This window comes from Pezoporus flaviventris, unplaced genomic scaffold (assembly GCF_033815535.1).
Source record: "Pezoporus flaviventris isolate CSIRO_AGI_PZ_B2104156 unplaced genomic scaffold, CSIRO_AGI_Pfla_v1 ptg000007l, whole genome shotgun sequence".
Lineage (NCBI taxonomy): Eukaryota > Metazoa > Chordata > Aves > Psittaciformes > Psittacidae > Pezoporus > Pezoporus flaviventris.
In genome coordinates this window covers 96,539,516-96,563,634 of record NW_026892555.1, presented here as the reverse complement: position 1 = coordinate 96,563,634, position 24,119 = coordinate 96,539,516, and the positions used below count along the sequence as shown (strand labels likewise).

At 40.5% G+C, this 24,119-nt stretch overlaps 1 protein-coding gene across 4 annotated transcripts; it reads right to left on the bottom strand.

The window, feature by feature from the left end:
- Window positions 1-5,399: 5,399 nt before the first annotated feature.
- On the bottom strand, window positions 5,400-21,346 carry ADNP2 (ADNP homeobox 2). 4 transcript variants are annotated; one of them, XM_061449614.1, is made up of 5 exons: window positions 21,034-21,346; window positions 18,774-19,284; window positions 17,109-17,228; window positions 13,954-14,043; window positions 5,400-8,908 (listed from the first exon to the last, which is right to left on the bottom strand). In XM_061449614.1, exons 3-5 carry the CDS (start codon window positions 17,214-17,216, stop codon window positions 5,972-5,974), a joined length of 3,135 nt encoding a protein of 1,044 aa, XP_061305598.1. In that variant the 5' UTR covers window positions 17,217-17,228; window positions 18,774-19,284; window positions 21,034-21,346; the 3' UTR covers window positions 5,400-5,971. The 4 variants fall into 4 exon arrangements, with proteins under 4 accessions (XP_061305598.1, XP_061305600.1, XP_061305599.1 ...); XM_061449616.1 differs by having other exon boundaries at window positions 18,774-18,934; XM_061449615.1 differs by lacking the exon at window positions 21,034-21,346 and having other exon boundaries at window positions 18,774-18,934; window positions 19,108-20,283.
- Window positions 21,347-24,119: the final 2,773 nt, after the last annotated feature.

Below are 24,119 nucleotides of genomic sequence, written 5' to 3'. Positions count from 1 at the left end.
GAGAAGCACACAGAAGCATCTGCTATGGAGAAAATGCAGACTTTTTTTTAATACATCTTTTTGCTAAGTTCTATTCCCTCAGGAACCTTGCGAGTATTAAAAGGAGTTCACTGCTCTTGTGGCTGTTCTAGGTCATCCCCTCCTTCCCCAAACTAAAGCATTCAGAATTGTATGTGCAATTTTTTTTAATAATTTTTATTGGAATATTTTTAAGTTTTATATTTAATAAATATTTCACATTTTATTTTTTAGAAGCATAATATTTCAGAGTAATTCTTATTAGAAAGCCTCTAGTCCAAGCTTTCCAATACACCTGATAAGGAACAGAAATGGTATCAGACAAATCTGGTGGCAGAGGTCTCTCTTGCGAGAAGGGCCTGAGAAGACATGGTCTTCTGACAGCCCAAGGCCCCTTCAGTACAGCAGCACTGACTACATCAGCCTCATGCCTCAGAGGGGCTCTGAAGAAGCTCCCCCATGGCATCTAGGGCCCCAGCCCTCTTCACACTCCTCACTTCTGCAGGGACCTGTTTGAACCTGCCTCCAGTCAGGGCCACATCCAGCAAAACCCAGGCCCTTCCAAACACACCCCAGAAAGAAAAAGCATGTGTGAGGCACAGCCCCCCACCCTCACAGACAAACCTTTCGGAAATTCCCTGGCAATAGCCATCCCTCACACGGCTTTTACCAGGGAGCTCCCGCTCTACTTCAAAACCACCATGGCAAGTGCCCTGCCTTCATTAGCTGCCCTTTCAGCCTGCCACCAGGACCCTTTTTCAGAAATGAGCAGTTATCCCTATGGAGACTGCCCAGCACTGTGCTGTGATTGCTCCCAGATGACACCTTTCACTAGAGCAGGTCTCTCCAAGCCCCATCCAACCTGCCCTTGAACACTGCCAGGGATGGGGCATGCTCTTGCTAGTGCTACCACTGGCAACTCTCACCCACCAAAAGACAAGGAGCCAGGTCCCGAGCCCTGTGCGGCCATCCTCCTTCTACCAGGGGCAGCCACCTCACACACAGTTCCCCTCAGCTGAAGTGCTTGCGTTTACCTCAAAACTGGCTTTTTGTCCAGCTGCACTCATTGTTTCTGAATCTCATGGCCCTACCCCTAGCAATGGTTTTGTATGATCCCACACTCAACACAGATGTGGTCACATTCCAACCTCTGTTTGCGCCAAGGTTACTGGCCTTGAGCAGCAGCAGCCGCCAAGCAGGAAAATTTATGCTGGCTAACCTTTATGCATGTGTGTTTATAAATCATGATGTTGTATTAAGCCCCAGCACTCATGTTCTTCAAATATGATACTGCCTCTTCTCTACACCAATGCTGCCTGATAGCTTCTCTTCCATTAACAAGTCTGGTTAATAGACTTCCATTTTTCATATAATTTGTAACATTAAGATCACAGTCCCAACAGCTACCTTAAAATGAGTGCTCACTCCAAAATATGCACACCAAGACAGAGCAGATTCATCTGTTCTTCTTACACTCTGCCTTCTGCCTCTGCTAACAGTGTTATATGGCAGGATCATTTCTAACCAGCCCACCTTACACATTTAGCTTTGTTGAGGGCTACATGAGGCCACTGTCGCATTAATGAGAATCTGAACACACGCATGGTCACACACACAGCAGACTGACAATGCCTTCAAAGGTAACTGTTTTCAACTAAGTAATGCCCTTGCAACCATAATTCTCTGCCCAGTTCAGGAGAGGAGACTGTTCCAAGATCTCTGAAAAGCTTGTAATCCAGTCCTCTGTCTCTAGTATAGCATGATGTCAGTCCTTACAGCAGATGGATGGTGTAGCATGTATTTGCTACGCAAGATGACTTAATAAATGAAGTTATTATGGCACTTGTCCTTCATGACCTAGAAATGATTTCACAATGCATCTCTGGAAGTAGGTCCTTATGTGCCAAAGACAGCATTTCAAAGAGGCTCCACTAGCATTGTTTCTGCATCACTTTTTCCAACTGCTGGCACGCCATATGCATGACAGGACAGCTAACCTGCCCAGTCCACAAGAGACGGCCTTCCACATGTCATATATGTTTTGGGATCTGGTACCCAAGTAAAATGAGAAACTGTCCCTGTCAAGTCAGAACAGCTGAAATGAGATACACAGACACTAAACCGAAGTGCTAAACTTGAAATGCCACACCACAAAGATCTGCTTTGTTCATAAATACCCCATATTTATCTTTTTCGCGTATGTTTTGCAGAGGAAGGAGACAAAATTCTTCCAACCCTTAACACAAGCTATGCACATTTTCTGAAGGCTTTTTTGGTCTTTTTTTCTCTTGCTACTAGACTGCAGTTTTTATCCATGTATCTGTACTTTGCTACTTAGCACTGATTATCTTTCCTAGAAAAGCATGTCCACAGTTAAGTTTGACAAACTTATTTTTGAAAATGGCACAGCCAGCTGCAGTAGAATTATAGTTTTATAGAAATATTTGTTGGGAATTGCACACCCAAAACTATATTCAAGAGCTACTTAAATGCCCCTGAGCTTTCCTGAACAACTTAGCACAGTGAAGGGAAAAGAAAAACCTGTCATGATGGCAAACTGCAGTGATGTACATAAGAACACAGTACTGAAAACCAATCACAAGGGTGTTTTGGGTTTTGTCACCCTCCAGAGCATTAGTTCATCAAAGAATATTAATATAACTCCCACCACATAAATGTATACAGAAGATATATGACCAGATTACATTATAATCCTTCCTACTATATATTCAAATAATAAATTATCACACTATTCCAGAAGCACAATTTTTCTGCTCAAAAACTCAAAACACAACAACATATTTCTCAAAGGCAGAGACTTCTCCAGACCAACAGATTTCAGAAGTAGAATACATGCAGCTATTTTTAATGATTCCCATAAGGAACAAGTACTTGCTATAACTATCCTGCAAACCAACCAGTATTCCCAACCGGATTTTACAGTGGACCAGAGCTTCCCCCATAAGTTTTAAGGACTTGCATTCAGAAAGTGCAGAGAGCAGCTCCTTTGGTAGACTTGTTTTCCCCAACAGCATATACCAGGTGTGTCAGGCCCTGACCTTAGAAAAGTACCAGAGAGGCATTTACCACACTGACCACACGCAGCCATAGACAAGGGCAGCAGCATCCTTCCAGACTAACACTTCCTAACCAAGTGACTTCACACCAGAGAAGCCTACAACAAAAGCCTGATGTAGTTAAAGCCACTGATGTAACTTGCCTGTTTTCAGGCTCCTTGGCTTTCCTGAAAACCATAACCATACTATGTCTCAGTCACTATTAGATTTCAAAATTCATCTGGTTTTTGTTTATTTCTGCAGAGCAGAAGCATATAGTGACAGCAAATCAGTACCAAGATGTAAGAACACCAGTCTACAAAAACATGCAACTGTTAGTAGACATAATAAAAAATATTAATATAATGCACTAAAGTCTACCTAATGCATCTGGATCAACACTTTAAGGCCAGACTTACCTTTTGCATCTTTTAACAGCTATTTTGCACCAAAGAAGAAACTTTCACATCAAGTTGCCTGAATATATATTAAAGAGGCAGGAGGGGAGCAGTGGGATAGGTAATCATTTGCACACACATCTAAGAGAAAGTTAGGAAGTTGGTTTATTTGAAACTGTGAAATCAAAGTCCAATAAAGAAAATGCTTAACATCACCACTGGAAACTATGCAGGAAAACTCTGGTAAGACTGGACTGTTCCCTTGGAGCCCCAGCATGGATGAACCCTGAAATGACTTCCCAGCTCCCTACTCCAAGCCACATTGTTACCTCAAGAACAATCTTTAACCATTCAGGGCAAGCCTTCCCCTCAAGCACGCTGCCAAATTCCTTCCTGCTGGAGTTTCACTGATACCAGCATAAACCACCCGAAACGTGGCAGGGCTCACAGCACTGAGGCTTTAAGAGTGAAACTGAGTGCCCAGACTTCGGAACTTCTATAGAGCATTCATCCTCATTCCTCACTCATTCAAATGGATTCATGAACTATGCTACTCCCAAATATCATATATTTATTTTTAATGAGCTATTATTAAGCTAGATCACCATACTGGTTTCTTACTCACAATCACTCACTGCAGTGAGATGGGCACATTCCCAGAAATGGTGTCTGTGTCAATTCAGCACTGCTATTAACTAACTAGGTTTTTCCAAATAGCAGATTCTCTCAGTTTAAGCAACCATATGTTGCATATACATCAAAACTCTCTGAAGAGATCAATATGAAAATATCAAGACTATATCCAAAATAGAATTTCAAATAGCTTATAGAACTTCAGGTGGGCAGCCACCAAATTCTGCTAAAAAATGTCATGCCCTTTTAGAAACTGCACCGAAAACATTCTGTGCCTGCTTTAAAAACTACTGCACAGGGCAAAAGTACACTTACTGCTTAAAAAACAGAAATAAGCTCGCACATCACTCTTTCCTTGTAACACTGGCACAAGTGAACCGACAGGACAGCCTGCTCTGTTTTTTCTTCTGAGAAAGATGGGTGGAGAGGGGGATGAACAGTAGGGAAAAATTAATGCATATTTTAAGTTATTTATTATATAACTGGCCAGTAATGAACACTGGAGCCACTGTCTGACAAGCAAGATGAAACCAAGAACACCCAGAAAGAACAGTACCAAACAAGGCCTCAATGTAGCCACCAGTACTACAGCTTATTCTTCAACTAAAGTGAACCTTCCCAACAGCTCTTCCATAATCTGTAAGAGGGATGGCAATTTACATTGAACAAGCTGATCTATTTGGGTTTTATGCTAATCTTACGCACTCTATAAACAACAGTCACTAAGTATTGTTGGTTCAGGTACTCAACAGTTTAAAGTCTTGATGCTACCAACCTATCCAGTTGCAGTTTGTACAATTTCTGCCTCAAAAGGCTCTGAGCCAAGGTCTAACTTCCTGGGGGAGGAGGCACTGCTCAGTGCAGTGCCTCCCCCTACTAACCTCATGCAACAGCTATTTAAAACAAAATCGCATTTTTCACCAAACTTTGGTGATATTTGGATAGGGCTTCTACAGATAAGCGATGTGTACAGAAGTCATCCATTCCATGTATCAGAGCAATCTGACCCCTCCAATGCGGTTTTGCTTTTTGAAAAAGAAAATAAACCAAATGCTGCTACTACAGCTGCACAAGCTTTGAACAACAGGTATTTAAACAACCAGGCTTCAACACCAATGAAAAACCACTTCTAGTCAGAAAGATTTAACGGATAACACACAACCATTTCAAGTCAGTTAATGATAACACTTCAAAGGGCACCACCAAATTTCTCAATCCCCACCAAGCTAGTACTAGTTAGATAATACAAGTCACCAGATTTAACTGGCACAGGCATTTTGGCTGAGGGAAAAAGAAGATTGCCATCTATTTTATTGCTACCAGTGCAACAGGAATTTGAAAAGGCAATGGACGTAAAGGTTACAATCACTTCTTCAGTAGCTAAAACAAAAATAGGTTAAAAAAATTAGGACTTAAACTCACAAATAATGAAATATATGTTTTTTCACGTAGTTTACCTCAGTATATTAACCAACATTGTACATTTTATTGTTTAGAAAAGACAACGACATTGCAGAAAAATAAAATAAAATTTGTTTTCAACAGGACAGATGTTTTACATGGTGGTATAAAAAGTGTTAACGGGAGCCTGGAGGCAAAAAAAGGAAACGGGAAAAGAAAAAAAAAACCTACTCCAGAAAAAGTACAAAGCTAAAACAAATTCCAGATGTGCAAGTCTGAAGGTTTTAGCTTTTCAAATACACAACTACGTGTGCCTTTCACAGTAAGTCACAACTGAACAAGACTGTTTGTACTACTGCACCCTTCAACAGGCCAGTCTGCAAGTCAAAACAAATTAATACAATAAACGGCTAAATCAATAATGATGCAATGATGGGTTCCTTTTAGCTGTTATAAAAAGCTTGTTTACATATCTAATGCTTCATCTTTTAGGTTCAAACTGTGCTTAAGATTTTTTAGTTCAGACATACTGAAACCCAGCAGCACAGATGGTTTGCGATTATTCATCGCCTTTAAGCATATATTCCTCTTTTTTCCAAAGAATGATGCAACATCAATTTTCCATGCACACAGCAGTGAGGAAAGTAATTCCATCTCTTTCTTAGAAGGATATGGCCTCTTGTGAAAGTAGTCTGTCAAAAACTGCTTTTGAGCCTCATACGAACTGTGATCATGCTGCGTAGGATCTACTGCTAGAAGGCAAAGATCCTCACTAGAAGGAAGCTTCTTCATATCAGACCTGTTACTAATCTTCTGTCTTTTAAAAGGCACTACCCCTGAATTCACTTCTTTTTCTGGAGACAGAGCTATGCCAGTACTTAAGCTCAGAGGCTGCTGTTCCCTATTCCTTTGGTCTTCTGCAACAAAGCAGGAATCCGACTGTTTTCTTTTCAGCGTCATAGGATCATGCTTTTCACCATTTACAAGCAGTAGCTCTTTCTTCTCAGTACGCTCAAGCTGCATCTTCACACTTGAGTTGCTGTCTTTGGGAGCACTTCTACAACGGAGCAAATGTACAGCGATAGCTGCTAGAGTCATATTTCCAGTGTACACACCACAACAGTGAATGCACTTGAAAGCAGGAGTCTTTAAAATAGTATGTACAGTTGGCATTATATGATGCCGCTCTTCCAAATGCTTTTCATAGGTTTCTTTACCAGCAAACGTACCATAGCAAAAGGGACAGGTTAACACTTTTCTCATGCATCTGCCCTTCGTTTCTGCTGTCTGAGCTGTCACTTTGATGTAAACTGGGACAAGTGTCCTTGAATTTAGTCCAGCAAGCACAGCCAAATGTACTTCTCTTTCACCAATGTCTTCTTTTGGTAACACTGTACTGAAATCAAAGTGAGGAAATATAAGGTCACCCTGAGCATCATTACCTAGTTGAAATCCTCTGTTGCTATAATCTGCATGTAACTGCTTTTTCCCGTTGTGTGTTGTCTTATTGTGCTCTACCAGGCTTTTTAAGTCATGGAAAGTAACTGTGCAAAACAAGCAAGCTAAGCCATGCATCAAGAGATGTTTCATGAGCTCTTCCTCACACAGAAAAGACTTACAAGAGAAACACCGGACCGTCTTTTCTGTCATCCACCTCAGAAAGGGCGCACAAGCTGCAAGTTTGTCAGGTGCTGGGGTTCTGTCCACTTTTGGTTCACACTGTTTGTGGGCCACCTCCATGTGCACCTGGTAGACATTTGATGGGAAAAGTTCACTGCAAACAGGGCAAGTCTTCCACTGCTTAGCCTGTTTGGTTTCCTGACTTGTTCCAAGACCAAGAAGGGAGGCTTGAAATGATATATTCTGAGATGTAAATACCACTGGAGGAGAGGGTACACTAGCTGGTGACTGGGACAACTGAGTTATTGTCCCAGCCTGCATTAGGTGGAAGGGCACTTGTGGCGGTGTAACAGTTGCTACTCCCCCACCAGGAGGTACAGGCAAAGTAACTGAAACTGGGGAAAGCGTGTACATAGGTATCCCATTAACCTGCTTACCAGTTGGAATCAACTGCCGAAGTATAGAACCTGGAGTCAAAATAGCTGTATTCTGAGAAACTGCTGCTTGAACTGGATGATTTACTGGGATAACTGCTGGGGCAACAGGCTGATTAAGTTGAAAAAAATCAGATCGGACATTCTGCCCAACAGGAACAAGTCTAGAAGCAACAGGCTGGTTAAGCTGGAGAACACCCGAAGCAACTGTCTGTGCCACAGGAAGGACCCTGGGACTAATGGGTCTATTCACATTCCCAAACGACTGATTGACAGAGATAACTCCTGGTGCAACTGGTTGATTCACAGGGCTGACAGGCTGAGTAACAGGTAATGCTCCAGTTGCAAGCGGACCATTTATGGTACCAATGGTTTGATTAACACGGAAGATCCCAGGCCTGACAGACTGATTAAGAGGAAGAACTGAAGGGGCCACAGTCCCCACAGGCTGATTAAGGGGGAGCGTATGGGAAACAATGATAGGCTGGGAAGGTGACGGCTGAATATTCATGTTATTTTGACCTACAAAAAGATTATTAGATACAAGAGCAACATGTGGGGGGGTAACAACTGGAGCAGAAGTTGTACGTGGAAAGCTACCAGAGGCACTTGGAACAGTCAGTGATCCAACTGTGTTTTGAATGACATGTGGCTGCATCCCACTCTGGGTTTGATTATTCTGTGGAAACGCAAGCTGGATGCAAGATGGAACTGATACAGAACCTGCTGTGGAAGTGGCAGGTGCTGCAGACAGAGAAGTCACCGCCATACTTTGGGGAGGCTTTGGAGCAATTTGCATTTGTTTCACAATTTCTGGTTTCTTAATATGCTCTGAAATCAGAGACCGAAGTTTGTTCTCCAGGTCTCTGTGTGTTTCAGCTGTCAAGACATGATACATTAAAGAATCTTCACTGTTTGCAGAAGCATTACATTTTTTACAGTAGAGCTCGGCAGAATCCCCTTTACTTCCATCAGGTTTCAGGCCAAAATACGTACTAATTAAGTTCTCGAAATGGTTCATCAGCACATGTTTCTTCATATTGTAATACAGTGTGTCTGTGAAGTGGCATTTTAGACATGTAAAGTTTATTATGTCACTCCTGAATTGTTTCATGCCATCCACAATGCTGACTGTGTAGTTCTGTATTCTTTTATTAGACGAATGAAACATCCGGATATGTTTTCCCACTATTTTTGGGTCAGAAGCAAATGCACATTTTGGGCAAGGAACCACCAGCTCTTGGTCCATTTCATCCTCATGGTAGCGGTGCAAGTGATTCTTGAATGAAGTAAGCAATTTTGATGAGAACTTGCATAAGCTACAGCAGTACGGCTTTGTTCTGTATCTCTGCAAACAAAACAAAAACATCCACTTAGAAACTGCCAGTTGATTCCTAAATCCCTGTTATCTGTTTCAAAGTAAGCCTGTACTATCACCTGTCAAAAATGCCTTCATTGGATGTATAGCATGCATCTTCTCAGTTTCTTCTGTTTCTGAAAAGCAGACTTAAAGATGCCATACTTAAAGGGATAAACATTTGTGCCCTTTTTGCTTCTTTACAATTTATAAAGAAGCCTTGAGTTTGTTTCTACTCCAGCTCACAAGATGTAACTCTGAAGCCCATTTTTAAAGACAGAAATCACAGAACAAGCTAAGAATTCATATGCTACTTGTAAGCACGAGGTGAAGTCTCAACAATTAGGAAGAGCAGCCCTTTAAATATGACACTTTTAAAGCATTACTTAGGTCAGAACCGCCTCCTATCTACTGGAGAAAAAAGAGAGAAGGGGTGAGAGGTTTTTGTGTATTTCAATACCCTACTCTTCACTGAAAGCTCTCCAAAAGCCACAGAAGATTTATTTTTTTTCCCTGAACATTCTCTTGGAGCCAGATTAATAATAGAAAGAATTAAAAGCCCCTTTTATGATACAGTAGCAGTGACCTCTTTGTATTATCTCAACATACTGGACATCCCATCACAGTAATTTCTTTAAGAAATTTCCTCTAGCACATTCACTATAAAACATATTCTTCTCATAAAAATATTTTAATTGTAAAAAAAAAAACCTAATTATCTTCCACTAAATAGTGGTTTGCTCCCTTGATTATGTATCACTTGACAACATTACTTTTCATATCCATATGAATATTATTTGCTCTTCCTGAAAAGCTTATAGGTCTATCAATCATATTTTCTTACTAACTTCCTAAGAAGTTAAGCCTAGCTCCCGCCAAAACCTACAGAATCAGTCACAGCAGCATCCACGTGACAAACCTGCACTCTGAAACATGTAGTAAAACCTGTCCCTTCAGATGTGTTTTTCACCTTACTGACGCCCCTTAAGAAACACCATCCAAAGGGAACAAGCTGTTCCACCACTACAGCACCCAGCCTAGCTAGATCACCCAAGTATGTGTTAGAGGTAACACATGGAGAACTGCAGCAAAAATTTGTGCAGTTATTTTTGTCATTTCATATAACCATGAAGGTGTCACCTACTAGCTCCTGATGAAAATCAAAATCTAACCTCCAGATTCAAAAGACTGGGTCAGACGAAGTGACTGGCTAAGACTGCTGAAGAGTACACTGTGAAACTATCAGTTAATTATCCTCTACTTACACTCTTTAGGTGTCTGGTCTCAGCTGCTAGTAAACAGCACCACAGCAGATTAGAAGAGGCCTCAATTTTACGTTTAAAGTATACTAAGTAGAGAAAGGCCACTGGCACCACTGAACTAAAGAAGCATACAGAGTATTATTGAAAGCTGCACCTCATTAGCCTTACTTCTGAAGAAGGCAGATGACAGAGCGGTGACTGCTTATTTTAATTTGTTGTCTGAGGCTTAGAAAAGCTCATATGCTTTTTAAATACTGGACCCACACACCCTTTACTTTCCCCTCCACCCCATCTCTGGATTGGCTCTTTCTATACCCATAAACTTATACCATAGTGTACTATACTGGCAGTATTACTTTGCTACCAAGTCTGAACAATGTTGTTAGGTACAGTTCTTATTCTTACACAAACAAGCATTGCAGTATATCGCCAAGAAACCACCCCGGTACCTGCATATTGTTAAGTCTAGGGGAAATGAAGTTCCATGCCTTCTTAGATCATTTATTTTTTGACAGAGGCAAGAATCATGACACTTTACAGAAATTAAAAAAAAAAAAAAAGAGAAAGAAAAGTCTTGTACCTCATATTCTATCAAATTAAGACAATTCCTAAACTCCCATTACTTAACTCAAAAAAAAATAAAATCCAACAACAAAAATCCCCCAAATTCTGCTAAATTCTGCTTCAACAGAAGTATGTGAAAGCCTGCTACTTTCGTCTTGTTTATGTATGAAGTAGAACTCTTCCACACAAAGACATTAGAAAACAGGTATTATTAGAAAATAATTTCATCAGCATGCGCTCATTGCATAGGCTTTAAGCTCTTTTGTATGTTCATAAGTGCGACTAAAAGCTTCCCAGCTTTACAGATAATTTGACAGAATTCTAGGCCACCTAGAAAACAAAAGCAGTATCTTGGAGATTGACCAACACAACCCTAAACTGTACAAACAGAATTCAAAACGATTATTAGAGGCATTTAGGAAAACTTGATGAGTCCCGCTCCAAAGAACATACCCCGTAATGCAGCAACACTTTCCGTTGTGTAGTCTCACATTCCCCACAACCTAGAGACAAGCAGAAAGACACAACAGCCTCCAGAAATCGGAAGTTCTTCCATAATTATTAATGTCTCCCTAAAACCAGTACTAATGGTAAAACCACCAACTCATCTCAATAAACATCATCTCCAGCTTGCTGAGCTTCCAATGTAGTTCAAACAACTTATTTTCCCCTATGGCAACAACTTCTAGAACATCCTCAAGGACCAACTTCTTTCTTTCCAAATCTAGGCAGCATGATACCAAGATATGTGAGTGATAAATGTCAAGGAACCACAGCTGTTTAAAGAAAATAGGAACAACTTTAGTATCCACAAGACATAGCTTGGCAAATCTGCTCTGCAGCAACACATTACAAACACTATACTGAAGTTCATCATCAGAGAGATTCCAATCCTGTTTTTTTGGACACATACTACTGGTCATGCTGATTAGCTGAGTCAGGATCTGTATTTCTCTGTCATGATTTAAGCCTAGCCAGTAACTCACAACCACACAGACACTCACCCCCCCTCTTTATCTCACCCCACACCCGGAGGGATGGAGAGAACTGAAAGAATATAAATCCCACAGGTTAAGGTAAGAACAGTCCAATAACTGAAGTATAATACAAAACCACTACTTCCACTAATAATAAGGGGAGAGAATATAAAACTAAAAGGGGAAGGGAAAAGAAAAAAACAACCCAAAACAATAAACAGCAGTGATGCACAATACAAGTGCTCACCATCCACTGACCAATACCCAGATCAACCTGAGCGGCGACCTGGTCCTTCCAGGTAACTCCCCCCAGTTTATATACTGGACATGATGTGCTGTGGTATGGAATACCCCTATGGTTAGTTTGGGTCAGGTGTGCGGTCTCTGTTCCCTCATGGCTTCCTGTGCCTCTCCGAACTGGCAGAGCGTGAGAATCAGAAAAGTCCATAACAGAGGTAAGCACTACTTAGCAACAACTAAAACATCAGTGTGTTATCAGCATTGTTCTCAGCCTAAAGCCAAAACACAGCACTGCCCAGCTACTAAGAAGGAGAAAAATAACTATTACAGCTGAACCCAGGACATCCTCTCTTCTTGTAACAGATCAGGTCTCTCTGCCTGGTTTTTCTCCAGACAACAGGGATGAAAGATTCCCTCTAGTGCAGGAATTTTAGTTCTTTTCCATTTCTAATGAAATGGCTATTTTTTTTCCTAAAGGACTGTGGACAAAAAAACAACCCAAACAACAAAACAAACAAAAAAATCCCAAAAAAAACAAACCAAACCAAAAAAACAAACCACCTAAAGCCCAACTTTTTGTTAAGTTTTAGACAGGAAGCTTCGTTTTCTCTGTCTTCGTCCTACTCTTCCCTCTTTTGTGTCTGGGGAAGAGGTGGAACCTATCCTGCTCATCTAACACAGGTCTCCAAACACTAAATTTCTCTGTCCACTGAATAAGGAAAAAGGCAAAAAAAAAGAATCAGCAAGGCTAGAGCTCATAAAATATGCTGACTGGAGCCAGGACACCTGATAGGAGACATTTTCCATGTGCATAAAGAAGAAATAAAAAGGGGGGAGGGAACCAGTATAACCATTAACGGGATTTACTCCGTTCAGCTACACTAAAGTTAGTCTTGACTGAAGGCAACTGTAAGCCTTATCTGAAGTGGCACTGAGAAGCTAGTGCTTGGGTTTCTACAGACCCAAACAAGTCACATTTGACTCTCACCCACAGATTCATGTGAACACATTAACTTCCAATCTTAAATATGTGAAACCAAATTCAGGAAAGGAGAACTAGGATACAAAGCAGACAAAGGTCCTAAAGGGAGGAAGAGTCGCTTTTTACTAAATGACAGACTGACAAAGACTGAATGGCTTTGTTCGGTCAGCCTGTATGTTGAGGCCATTACAATACAACTACTGCATGTGGCAGCCTCTGCTTGTTTCGAAGATGGTCAAGCCAGATTTAAAAAACAAAACAAAAAAAACAGCCCAAAAATCCTGACAAACAGCCACCATACTGTTCTAAACCATAACCTTTGGATTCAGGATGAAAACTACAGACTCACTGCTCTTTACATGCTGTTGATAGGCCTTCTTCATGGAAGCAATCAGGAGCCCCAAGACTCTTCAGCAAAACTGAGAAAATACTACCTTTTCTTCTGGATATATTTTTATGCTCTACATAGTATCTTAGAGACTTGCTAGAATGTAAAATTATATTTGTTTGTTCATCTCAACCCTGCCTTTCTTGCAGATACTAGGTTCATAGAAGTTTCCAGTCACAGAGAACTAAAAGCTTTTTCATATACACTGATCTAACTGGAACATATTTTCCACTGCAATCCTATCCCAAGCCACTTGCATCTATGCAACCATATTTGCACCCTTCCAAAGAAACAGGAAACATGTTGTATACACGAGCATGTTAAGACTACACATCAGAATAGGCTAAAAAGGCAGAACATCAGTGCGACATCTTAAATACTCAACATTGAGGGCTGCATCCTTAAAGCAAATGGTATACACAGTCCTTATAACCAGCTGCGTTACGGAATACAGAAGAAATGAAAGATTATTCCTAATAGTACTTCGAAAACAGATGTTAAAGCTGCACTTTTTACCATAAAAAGTTGTATTGTAACTTTTCCAGGACTTCTTTTCAGAAGTGATAAAATTCAGCAACTCCACATACACGTCTACCCAGAATCTCTAACACAACTATACATACCTTCCTTTTGCCCACTGACTCCCAAAGAGAGACATCACTCCATGAAGTGTTACAAAAGTGTTTTTCACCTGGGTCAAAACTTTTAAGATTCTGAAAGAGAAAAAGAAAACAAGAAATAATCTGCTTTTGCAGTCTGTTCTGAATACAAAAACAGTCTCAATACAAAGCAAGGAAAAAGAAAAAAGGAAAACCCACACAAACAGCAGATGAATGCCAAGTCTATACAGTATTTGGACCCCAAAATTCAGTTCCAAGAAATTGCTACTTTAATCTCTATTTCATTTATTTTACTTCAAATACTTGTTTGTGACTGCCTTGTAATCTAGTAGGAATTCTGAACACTTCATACTTACTGAAAATGTAGGAGTGAAAATATTTACACTTTAATTCCACTGCTTCCAGCCAAGTTCACAGCGAACACGAAAGGTACTTTCTCCCTCTACCTTCCTCTTCCTAAATCTGTAATCCTCCACTATTTACTTCAATTTATTAACTTACCACTAAGGTTTACTCTGCAACAGGGTTTAGCATTAAATCTTCACAGCATTGCTCTGTTTTTAACTTGGGAAAACAAAGAGCAGCAGTATTTTTCTCAAGCTGTAAAAGTAACAGTATTATTGCATCTGGAACAACCGTGCCAGGGTAAACAACTTTCCTTATAGCATTCTTCTAATCAGTCCTATCAGAACAGTTTATGACCCTCAAGTCAAAGCCAGCTACCACTCTAAAAATCTTAAGTTCCTCTCCAATTTTCTGAAGCCCACATATATCCAAACACAAACTTAACAAGAAAAATAACTACACTACTGTCTGCTAGGCATTTCTGAAGAACCTAGGCTTCAGAAGACCCCTTCCATTCTAATCAGCAATCCCTTCTATTCTAATCAACATCTAAGCACTGAACAAGCCATCTATCTGCCTTTCAGCCAAACCTTCTTAAAGACAGAAAAACACCTTAGAAAGAACCCCTGCATGGAGTCAGAGAAATCCCACAGCCTTAGAAAACATGATGCTTTTCTTACATATGTTTGATAGAGAAAACATATGAACAGACTTAAGATTTACTAACAGTTCTGCAGCCAAACATACTAGAGTGAATTACAGTTATAAAAGTTCTCAAAGTTTATGGCCTACCCCAGAAATGTTCTGCTTTTGTATTAAAACGATCACCATTTTCCAGAACAAAAAGATAAAATGCTCAGAGCTTAAATGAAGACTTAAAGATTACAATATGTTAAAGAAGCTAAAATAGTTTACTACAGGAAAGCCTCTGACATTACAAAGTACTTAAGAGTAATTGCAGAATCAAACTAATAAAGTAGCCCAAAAGCTCATGTTTCTTCCTAGCAGAGATGAATTAAGAACTTTTAGCCTAAAAGCTAAACCATTCAGTCTCCAAGCAACAGAGAGATGCTAATTGTATGTGAAATTCCTTCACCTTCTTCATAAACTACTGTCCATTATCATACCTTACTAGAACAAGTTAAGACCAATTTTAAGACCAGATGGCAGGTCGAGTCTGTATCACATCATTTCCTACCGTTTCCTAAGTTGTCCAGCCTCCTCACACGAGAATGTCCAGAAACCAATCCTAATACTGGGGATGGGAGATGACGAGGAGGACACACGACTTAACGTACTTCATCTATTAAGACACCACACACCCTGTTCTACCAAAAAGAAATACCATCGTCATACGAGCCAACTACAAATCAAGTTCTAAAAACCACTCTTCTTGCTGCTAAAGTTCTACCAAAACCAGCCACAGATTACCTGAAAGAAACAAACTTAAGTTATGAATTTGGTTGAGGAAGAATTATTTGCAAAAAAAAAAAAAAAGCTGTATCTTTATAGCCTACATCTCACAGAACTTTTTCCAGAATGGAAATGTTTGCTGGGATTACCACCACCACCATTTATTAAAAGTGAGACACCACCAAATAAACACACACCACCACCACCCCCCAAGAGAACAAAAAAAAAAAAAAAACAACACCTTATTCCCCATTCACCATTAAAACCCACACTGCAATCAAAAAGTTAAACTGCAGTCAATTTCATAGCAAAAAAGAATAGCACCATCAACACATTTCTACTTCAAAGGGTCAAGACAGAACAGCTTCTCAGAGGTTTAATTACAAAACAATATACAACACAATTAGAACAGTATGAAAATTTAAATTAAACAAATACACTTTTCCCTCAGCTCTTATGACATATTTAGATAAATCAAACATTTTTAAATGCAATAGCCAGAAATGATCCAGAATTAGTTATGCATGTAGGTCTTAATCATTTACATACACAGTTCAGAAAAAACACCACAAAAGACACAACAGCACTCCTACAGAGTTAACCTAGTTTAGCATCATCATCCAGAGTTAATCCAAATCATTGATTCAATGTAAAGACATAAACACACTAAACTGCCAAAAAAACCCTGTGGACCAGCTGGCTGGAATACACTACTGTGTAGTCATTGAGCTGCATTACTCAAGTGTTTGCACTTTTTCTGGCATTAGTCTTGCCAATCTGATGGTGTGAATCCATCCTGATTGTTCCACAATACTTCATCCTGAAAGGGGCAACAATAGTACTAGGTCTTCTTGATCGCTCCAGTGCACTTGCATACACATTTTAAAAATGCAGAACTGAATACAACTCAGTAAGACAAGTTTCATAGTTTCCCCTGGACATAAAGCTTAAAGGCCTGCAATGAGAATACTGGGTCTAACTGATTGTTTGTTTTCAGAAATACTGAAAATCTGTATATCCTTCAGAGGCTTGCCCTTGATGTATGTCAGGATATCCCTGAATAGTCAGGTCTTCGTTTTCCGATGTTTTTAAAAGAATGCAAAGAAAGTTGCTGGGAAATATTTTGTTAGTCTGCAGTGTTTTTCCTAAAGCTGTACTGTTTCCTTTTGCTGAAGAATACTTCAATACTAGCAGAGAATATGCATCACCATCTATAACATACCTTGTTCCGAAACTGAGTTTCTGTCAACATTATGTTCTAAAACAGTAAATTCTATCCCTGGCATATGAGTGGTCAGTCATAAGTAAAGATCCCCACCATAAATATCTATGCCAGATATAATATACACACAAAAAGTGAAATATGTTTCAGATTGCTTTCATTATTTCAAATGCTTTACCTTCAACAATTCCCTGCAGCTGTCAAGCCCAAAATCCACAAGAATGCCCTTCACCTTTTTTCGAGCCTTCCTAATATTATCAAGATTTTGAACAGGAACTTGAAACATTTTGCACTTTTCCTGAAAAAGAAATTAAAAAAAAAAAAAGAATGGAATATTTGAACATAGACACTTGCATTTAAAAGTATTAAAGTCTTAAAAATGTATTCTTCAATATGAAAATGCAAAAGCCTTAAGCCAAAGAACTGGTCTCATTAATATTTCCCAGTAGATAAGTTGCTTCCTTTTAAAGGAAACAGAATTTTGGGGGGGGGGAGGGTTGGGGGTGATCCTTTACATTTCTTCTATCTAAACAAAGTCACAAGTTTTTCTTTCGGATTTCTTTGTGTGAATATGGCAGTTATTCCATGTTTTGTCTTTTTTTTGTAAGAGAACATGAACACCAGTTAGTTTCAGCTCATTTAGAAAGGAGGAATTCAGCACCTTTCAGCTTGAATGTTAGTGTCAAGAGCGTCTTTGATAATCTGGTTTGTAGTCAGGTATGTACATGTTTAAAATATAACTGATGACAAAATCTACATTTCCTGCAGACAGGAAATTTATGCTATTAAAATCTGTTATGCTGGACCTTTCATAAAACAAGGTACTACAATATTAATTCAGTAGAAATAAAATGTAATTAATGTATGGCACTGATAGCTAAATACACTGAGTGTGGGACAAATTTCTGTCACACCCACATGCTTTTAGGTCTCCTCCTTTATCAGCTTCTCCTACTCCAGAATTTGCATTTATAACCTACCCTACTCTCTCCAGCAAGCTGGAGTCCAGTATACAGAGAGACAGATTATCTGCTATGGGTCATCCATCTGAAGGGTTGCGCACAGCATGGTTGCCCATTTGTCTAGGGCATAACCACCAGGAATCCCTAGCATTTCCACAACAGCTAGTCTTTCATCATTCCCCATGCAGCTGGGCTATGGATGTATCAGTTGTTTATCTTCAGCTCCCAGTATATCATAAAGTATTCCCATGGGTTTAGCTTATCTTTAGCTCCCAGTACATCACAAGGTACACTCTTGGTCTTAGAAGCATGTGCCTTTATCACCTCTTATCTATATTACAGCACAATGCATTTTGGACTGAGATTTAAGAAACTTAATTTGGCACAAAATGGAAAGGAACTAACCTACACTGAAAATGGTCACTCGGAGCTTCACAGGTATTTCTTTGTTCTTAGTTAGCTGGACCTAACAGAGTTTAAAAGATCTCAGTCCTTATTGCTAAACGATTCATCCATCTAAGACAAGTTTTAGCAAGGAAAAGAAAAAAAAAAATCCCCAAACAGTACTTGAAGGTCCTTAAGGTCTCAAAAGGCTATACTTTAACAAAAAAAAAAAAAAAAAGGAAAAATCAGAAAAATCAGTGTTAACATGAAATCTTTGCATTAAAATGCAAGACTTTCTTGTAAACAGTAGCAAAAAACCCTCCCATGTAAGACAGAATCCACAAGCAGAGCCTCACCAAAAACAAATAAACGCAAAAAAAACCCATAAACAAAACCCCACTTTTTCTACTCTGTGTGTCATCATTCAACAAGACAAAAAGAACAAACCTTAAGTAAAAACATGCAACTGTTTTTTAATTAAAGCTCAAATAACTCACATGCTATTCTCTTTTTCTTCTCCCCCCAAAGGAAAGCTATGCAGAAAGAAATGGAGAGGGAGCCCCATTTGACAGATGCTAGTCTTGTTTTCTAATGGTTTTTATCCCTAAGAAGTCTGGAAGACATTCTGATACCATTGGGGTAGGTGTGGAACAGGAACCTAGACAGAATAGAATAAATCAGAGTAAATAGTCTGACACTCTATCAAAATCCAAGGAGTAAAATAAAGCTGTAAAATCCTCTTTTTAAAGTGAAGTCAACTGGGAATTTGTATAGTCTCTGGTTAAAGCTTTATGATCAGTCCCTCTATGATAGCAGGTTATGTGCACCAACCCCATGGCCCACTGAAGGTAACAACGGAGTTGACAGGATGTCACCATGCTCAGATCAGCCAAAAGGATATGTGGTTCAGTGTGTTAGGCTCCACTGGAAACACTTCCTCCATCTCAGTCCTTTAACTGATACATTGATGCTACCGAAGACAGGAAGCAGACATTTCTTGAGGCATGTCTATCTCATAAAAAAAGAAACATTAGTCTACAAAGGTGGTACAGTAATGCAACATCCATGTATCTCAAGTTTTCTTAACCAGCAATCTTTCTGAAATGGAAGTCATTAATCAAAATGAGAAATAATTCATTTTCCAAGTAGTTCATCTTCAATCCAAAAATATGTGTATTTCTGTATCGTGTGCAACATTATTCAGTTGGTACTTCCACAAACTGTTTCGGACCAAGACTATTTTACTCATCTAACGGTCTGTATCCATTAGACCAGCAACGCCCCATCACAAAGGTCACCGAAATTTCATCATTCTAAGCTTATTCCCTCAAGATGCCAGTTTAATTCCCTGATTACTATAGAGTTTATTAACCATACTTGTTTAGTACTATTTATTTCTCTTGCATTTTTGACATTCTTCAAGCTTTGGCTTCCACTGTTTCCACGCATAACTACAGTCAATCTTTTGTTGATATGCAACCCATTCTTAACCAGCAAATTCAGTATGAAGGCACTACAGTCAAATTAAACCTGAGCTACTCTAGCACCCAAGAGTCTTGATCTTTTCACCATGTTGGCTACCTACAAGACAAATTTATCTTAAGCTACTTTTAATTTCATGAACGTACTTTTGCATGAACAGAACAAAGGCAAGTTAGTATAAAAATAAAATAATTGTAGCAGCTGATGCCCCAAACTCAATTCTAAAAAGGTCATTCAACCCTTGCTCGGGCATTTTATCCATCAATTTATTGCTGCATTTACAGTTCATTTAGATAGCACCTCTCCAATGATACAGCAAACTTGAGTTCTGTGCAACACTAAAGGTTCCCTTCATTTCTACAACACCTGCATTCCATATAACATCCAACTACATTCAGCTGTTCAACAAAGATCACAAATGCAACTCTGCCAATATTATTATAGTATTTTAATACTAATCTAAAAAACGAGGTAGCAGTCTGGACAGTACCTTATTAGCCAAATACTTCTACTCTGCCAAGTAACTACGCTTGACTATAATATCTTTGCATAAAAAAAAAAAAAAAAGCAAAAATGCTAACATTTCACCTCTTCAAAGTGAGAAGTCCCACAAAATAGAAAGTTTCTTTTTGCTTTCCTTTTAGCCTACTTCTTAGAACAATACTCATTCACCTTGGAAGGGAACTCAAGAAGGCACCTATTCCAGTCTCCTAGTCAAAGCAGGCTCTGCAACGAACTGAAAACCTCCATAGACAGAGGTATGACAGCCTCTCTGGCCAACTTTTCACTGATAGACTGCAGTAAGAGTGAAAGGTTTTTTTCCTTAACAGCACCATTTGTGGTCCTAAGGAAACATATACAATAGAATTAAATATGAAGCTGGTATGGAGCTGGAGCAGGGTAGATGCACAGATGTGCTTTCCATGAGCATACAGGTATGTCCTGCAAAATCCATCAGTAAACAAGATAATCAGGTATTTCTAGAGATTTCATGAGAACAGGCAATTAGAGAGAAATCCTATTAGAAGGTCCACAGAGAAAAAGGCTGCAGTGTAACCCTTTTTAGAGGCCAGACAACCTACACAGAAGCCAGATCTCCAGATGTGTCCCTAGGAAGCTGGCCTTCACTAGGCCACTGCTCACAGAATCACTTGTAGTAGGGAAATTAAGAAAGGCTTGTGAAATTTTGTCCTTTCATATTTAGAAATGCTTTAGAAATTCAATTATTCTTGTTTCGTTTTCTGATAAGCTTACAAGCCATCCAAGAAGTCATACCTGGACATCTGCTCAACCGTGTTATTACGCAGATGGTTGGTTCCATTCCCTGGACTGTTATCTGTGCCTTCTGAAAGAGACCTAACTGGATTTACGGGTATGTTGGCACCATCAAAGCTTATCCAGCCTTTCGAGGGAGAGGAAAGAAACATGTATAGTTGCCTAACAATATCTCTAGGTGTTTTAACAGCATTGAGAGATTTTATTCCTGGAAAGAAAAAGAGTCATTTAATTAGAATGAATATTTTTCTTAATATTTCATTTACTGTCAATTATATTAGACTAATAAAACTTACTGGGAGTAGTTCTGGTCAACAAAATAACTCTACCTTATCTTGACAGAAAACCCAGGGTAAAAAAAAAAAAGTGAATAAACAATTCTTTTTGGTGCAACTAAATTGGAAACTTTTGGGAGTCTCAAATTACAGATCTCTTATAGTCACAATAATTCTGCTCTTTCTTAGCTAGTAATCACACACCCGTTAAAATGGCCATTTAATCCAACATAAAGATTGCCATCATTCAGTAGTTGCTAACACAGTAAAAAGCATTAAGGTACGTGATTACATGGATAAAAATACAGTGCATCAACCTGCATCTTACTTAAGATGTCCAATCAAAACAAACTTAGATCACTACTTTTGCTGTTGTGGTTTAAATAACTATTGTGACGCTTCATTAACACACAGTCAAGCCTCCACTATCCAAGATTAGACAGAAGAAAGGGCTATACCATTCAAATTCATGGAGCCTTCCTAGAGCACTGTGACTCATAGGAGAGCTAGACTCCCTTAGGGATCATCATCAGCCTGAAACTGAACCCAGCAGGACCTAAGCTCACTCCGTGTAACTTAAACACCTACATGGAGCCTACTCAAATGAGCCACACACCAACCCCAGCAACTTTAGGGAGAAGTACAACTTCATTTGTATTGTATTAGTCAGCCTGATATGACCCAAAGACATTCCACGTAGATGCACGTAACAGATAGCAGATAACCTACGGTCTGAAATTCAGCAAGGGGACAACTGAAAAAACATAAAGCTACACTACAGGTGTCATCAGAAAGATTGTTTAAACACAAGTCAGCTTTTCCAGCATTCAGTAAAACTTAACACAAACCAAGGAGCTCTCAGGGGTAACGCATAAAGCACTATGAAACTGTTTCTGTGCTCTTCATTGTGTCTGAAGATTTGCTACATCTTCAGGGAGGGCTGTTGCTTTTTGGACAAAACTTTAATAAAATTTCATTAATAAATGAACTATGAGAACTCCAGTTTTTATTACAGCTTCTAATATATTTGTTACATACATGGTTAAATATTGCTCTAAAAAAAAAATCCCTTTTCTTGTTCAAAATTACTAAAATATCACTAAGATTTCTAGGATATAGACTGGACTGGAGATCCCAAGACTGAGTCTTTCCCTTGTATTTTAAGTATTTAAAACTTTAAGGGGCTCAAACATGTATTTTTTAATTATAGAACACAGTTAAGGAAAATAACCAGTTCTCCCCAAATAGTTTACTGGTCCAAACTTCAGTATTTATCAGTTGAAAGGGAGCTGTTCATAATTTTGACAGTACAGTACTATGAACCATTGCAGCAAAAGTCAAATATCTATCCTTTATTCCGTTTACAATGCAGGACCAAAAGAACTTCCCACTGCTTGCTCTCAAGTGCAAGGCACACGTATTCAAATGGCTTTAATGATTTGCATTGTACAGGATATGTTTGCTCATCCATAAGCTTTTTATTTTTATTTATGTATTGCTGAAGTACCACCAGAATATGTAATGCAATTTTGTATTCCATTAACATTTTTGTTCTAATTCTGCATGCAAACTACTTCCGTGCACCTCACAGTTTTCCATGAACTGTTTCAGACAACCCTATTGTCTAAAATCATGCACAGACTTCGAGACAACTTGTCAAGTTGGCTTCTTACATGCTCCACTGCCTAAGTATTGACAGAAGTTAGAAGAATAAAAAGAAGTGATCCAAACCAACTGCTCAGTAAACAGCACTCAAAGCAGAGACAACTCCCTGTTAGACTTGTCTCATTAAGCTAATTTCTACTTCCGACCACGGGCACACCCGGAAGTCCCTCCCCTCCCCTGCTCGTGTGCGCTGCGGACCGGGGAGGGGGGGTATTCCCACTGAAGCCCATGAGGGCCGCCTTGGAAGGAACAGGGCGCACTCTGTCGTACTTTAGCAAAGTTAGTTACGGCCGGCACGGCCCGCCAGACACCGGCGGTCACCACCGCGCAGGGAGATGAGGCTGGGCGCCCACAGCCCTGCGCCATCTGCGCCCCTTTAGCCGGCTGCAACGCAGTGGCAACGAGCACCGGCACAGCCCGGCGGTACTCGCAAAGCACATGACAGCCCGGGGCCGACACCTGCGGGACGTCTGGAGCCATCCAGCTACCGCGTGGGCTTCAGCATAGATGCCTCCGGCGCCCCCCGGTGCCTCCCGGGCAAGGAGACGCAGGATCTCCACCGCTGCGAAGGCTCAACACACCCTGGCAGTGACCAGATCCCACGGCTTGGCGGACCGGCTCCCAGCGAGGCGAGATCTGGGATCTGAGCGCCTTGCCACGGCGAGCAGAGCCAGTAGGTGGGCTAAAGTCGCCGTTAACAGACGGTCGCCAGCAATGCGCCTCGCACCCACTGGTGTGCCCGCTCTGCCCACGCCGCTCACCTCCCGCTCCGCCTCCCCCGCGCTCCTCGGGGCGGGTTGCCTGCGGGCGCAGCCGGCTTACCCCACTGCACCTACCCGGCTGGGCTGCAGGGGGCGCCCGCCGCCGCTGCCGCTCTCACTGCTGCCGCCGTCGCCACCTGTGGGGTTGCGGTCCCGCGCCGCAGCCTCCGCCTCCCGCTCCTCACAGCGCCGGCCCCGCCGCCGACTCGGCCGCCCCGCCGCGCCCCACCCGTGTCGTGCCCGCCGCCCCGCCCCGCGGCTCCTCCTCCTCCTGCTTGTCGCGCTCTACTCCGCGCGCCGCGAGGGCGGCTGCGGCGGCACCAGCATCGCCGGAGTCCGGGCCCGACCTTGGCTCAACCCACGCGAGCAGCTCCCGCCGCCCCGC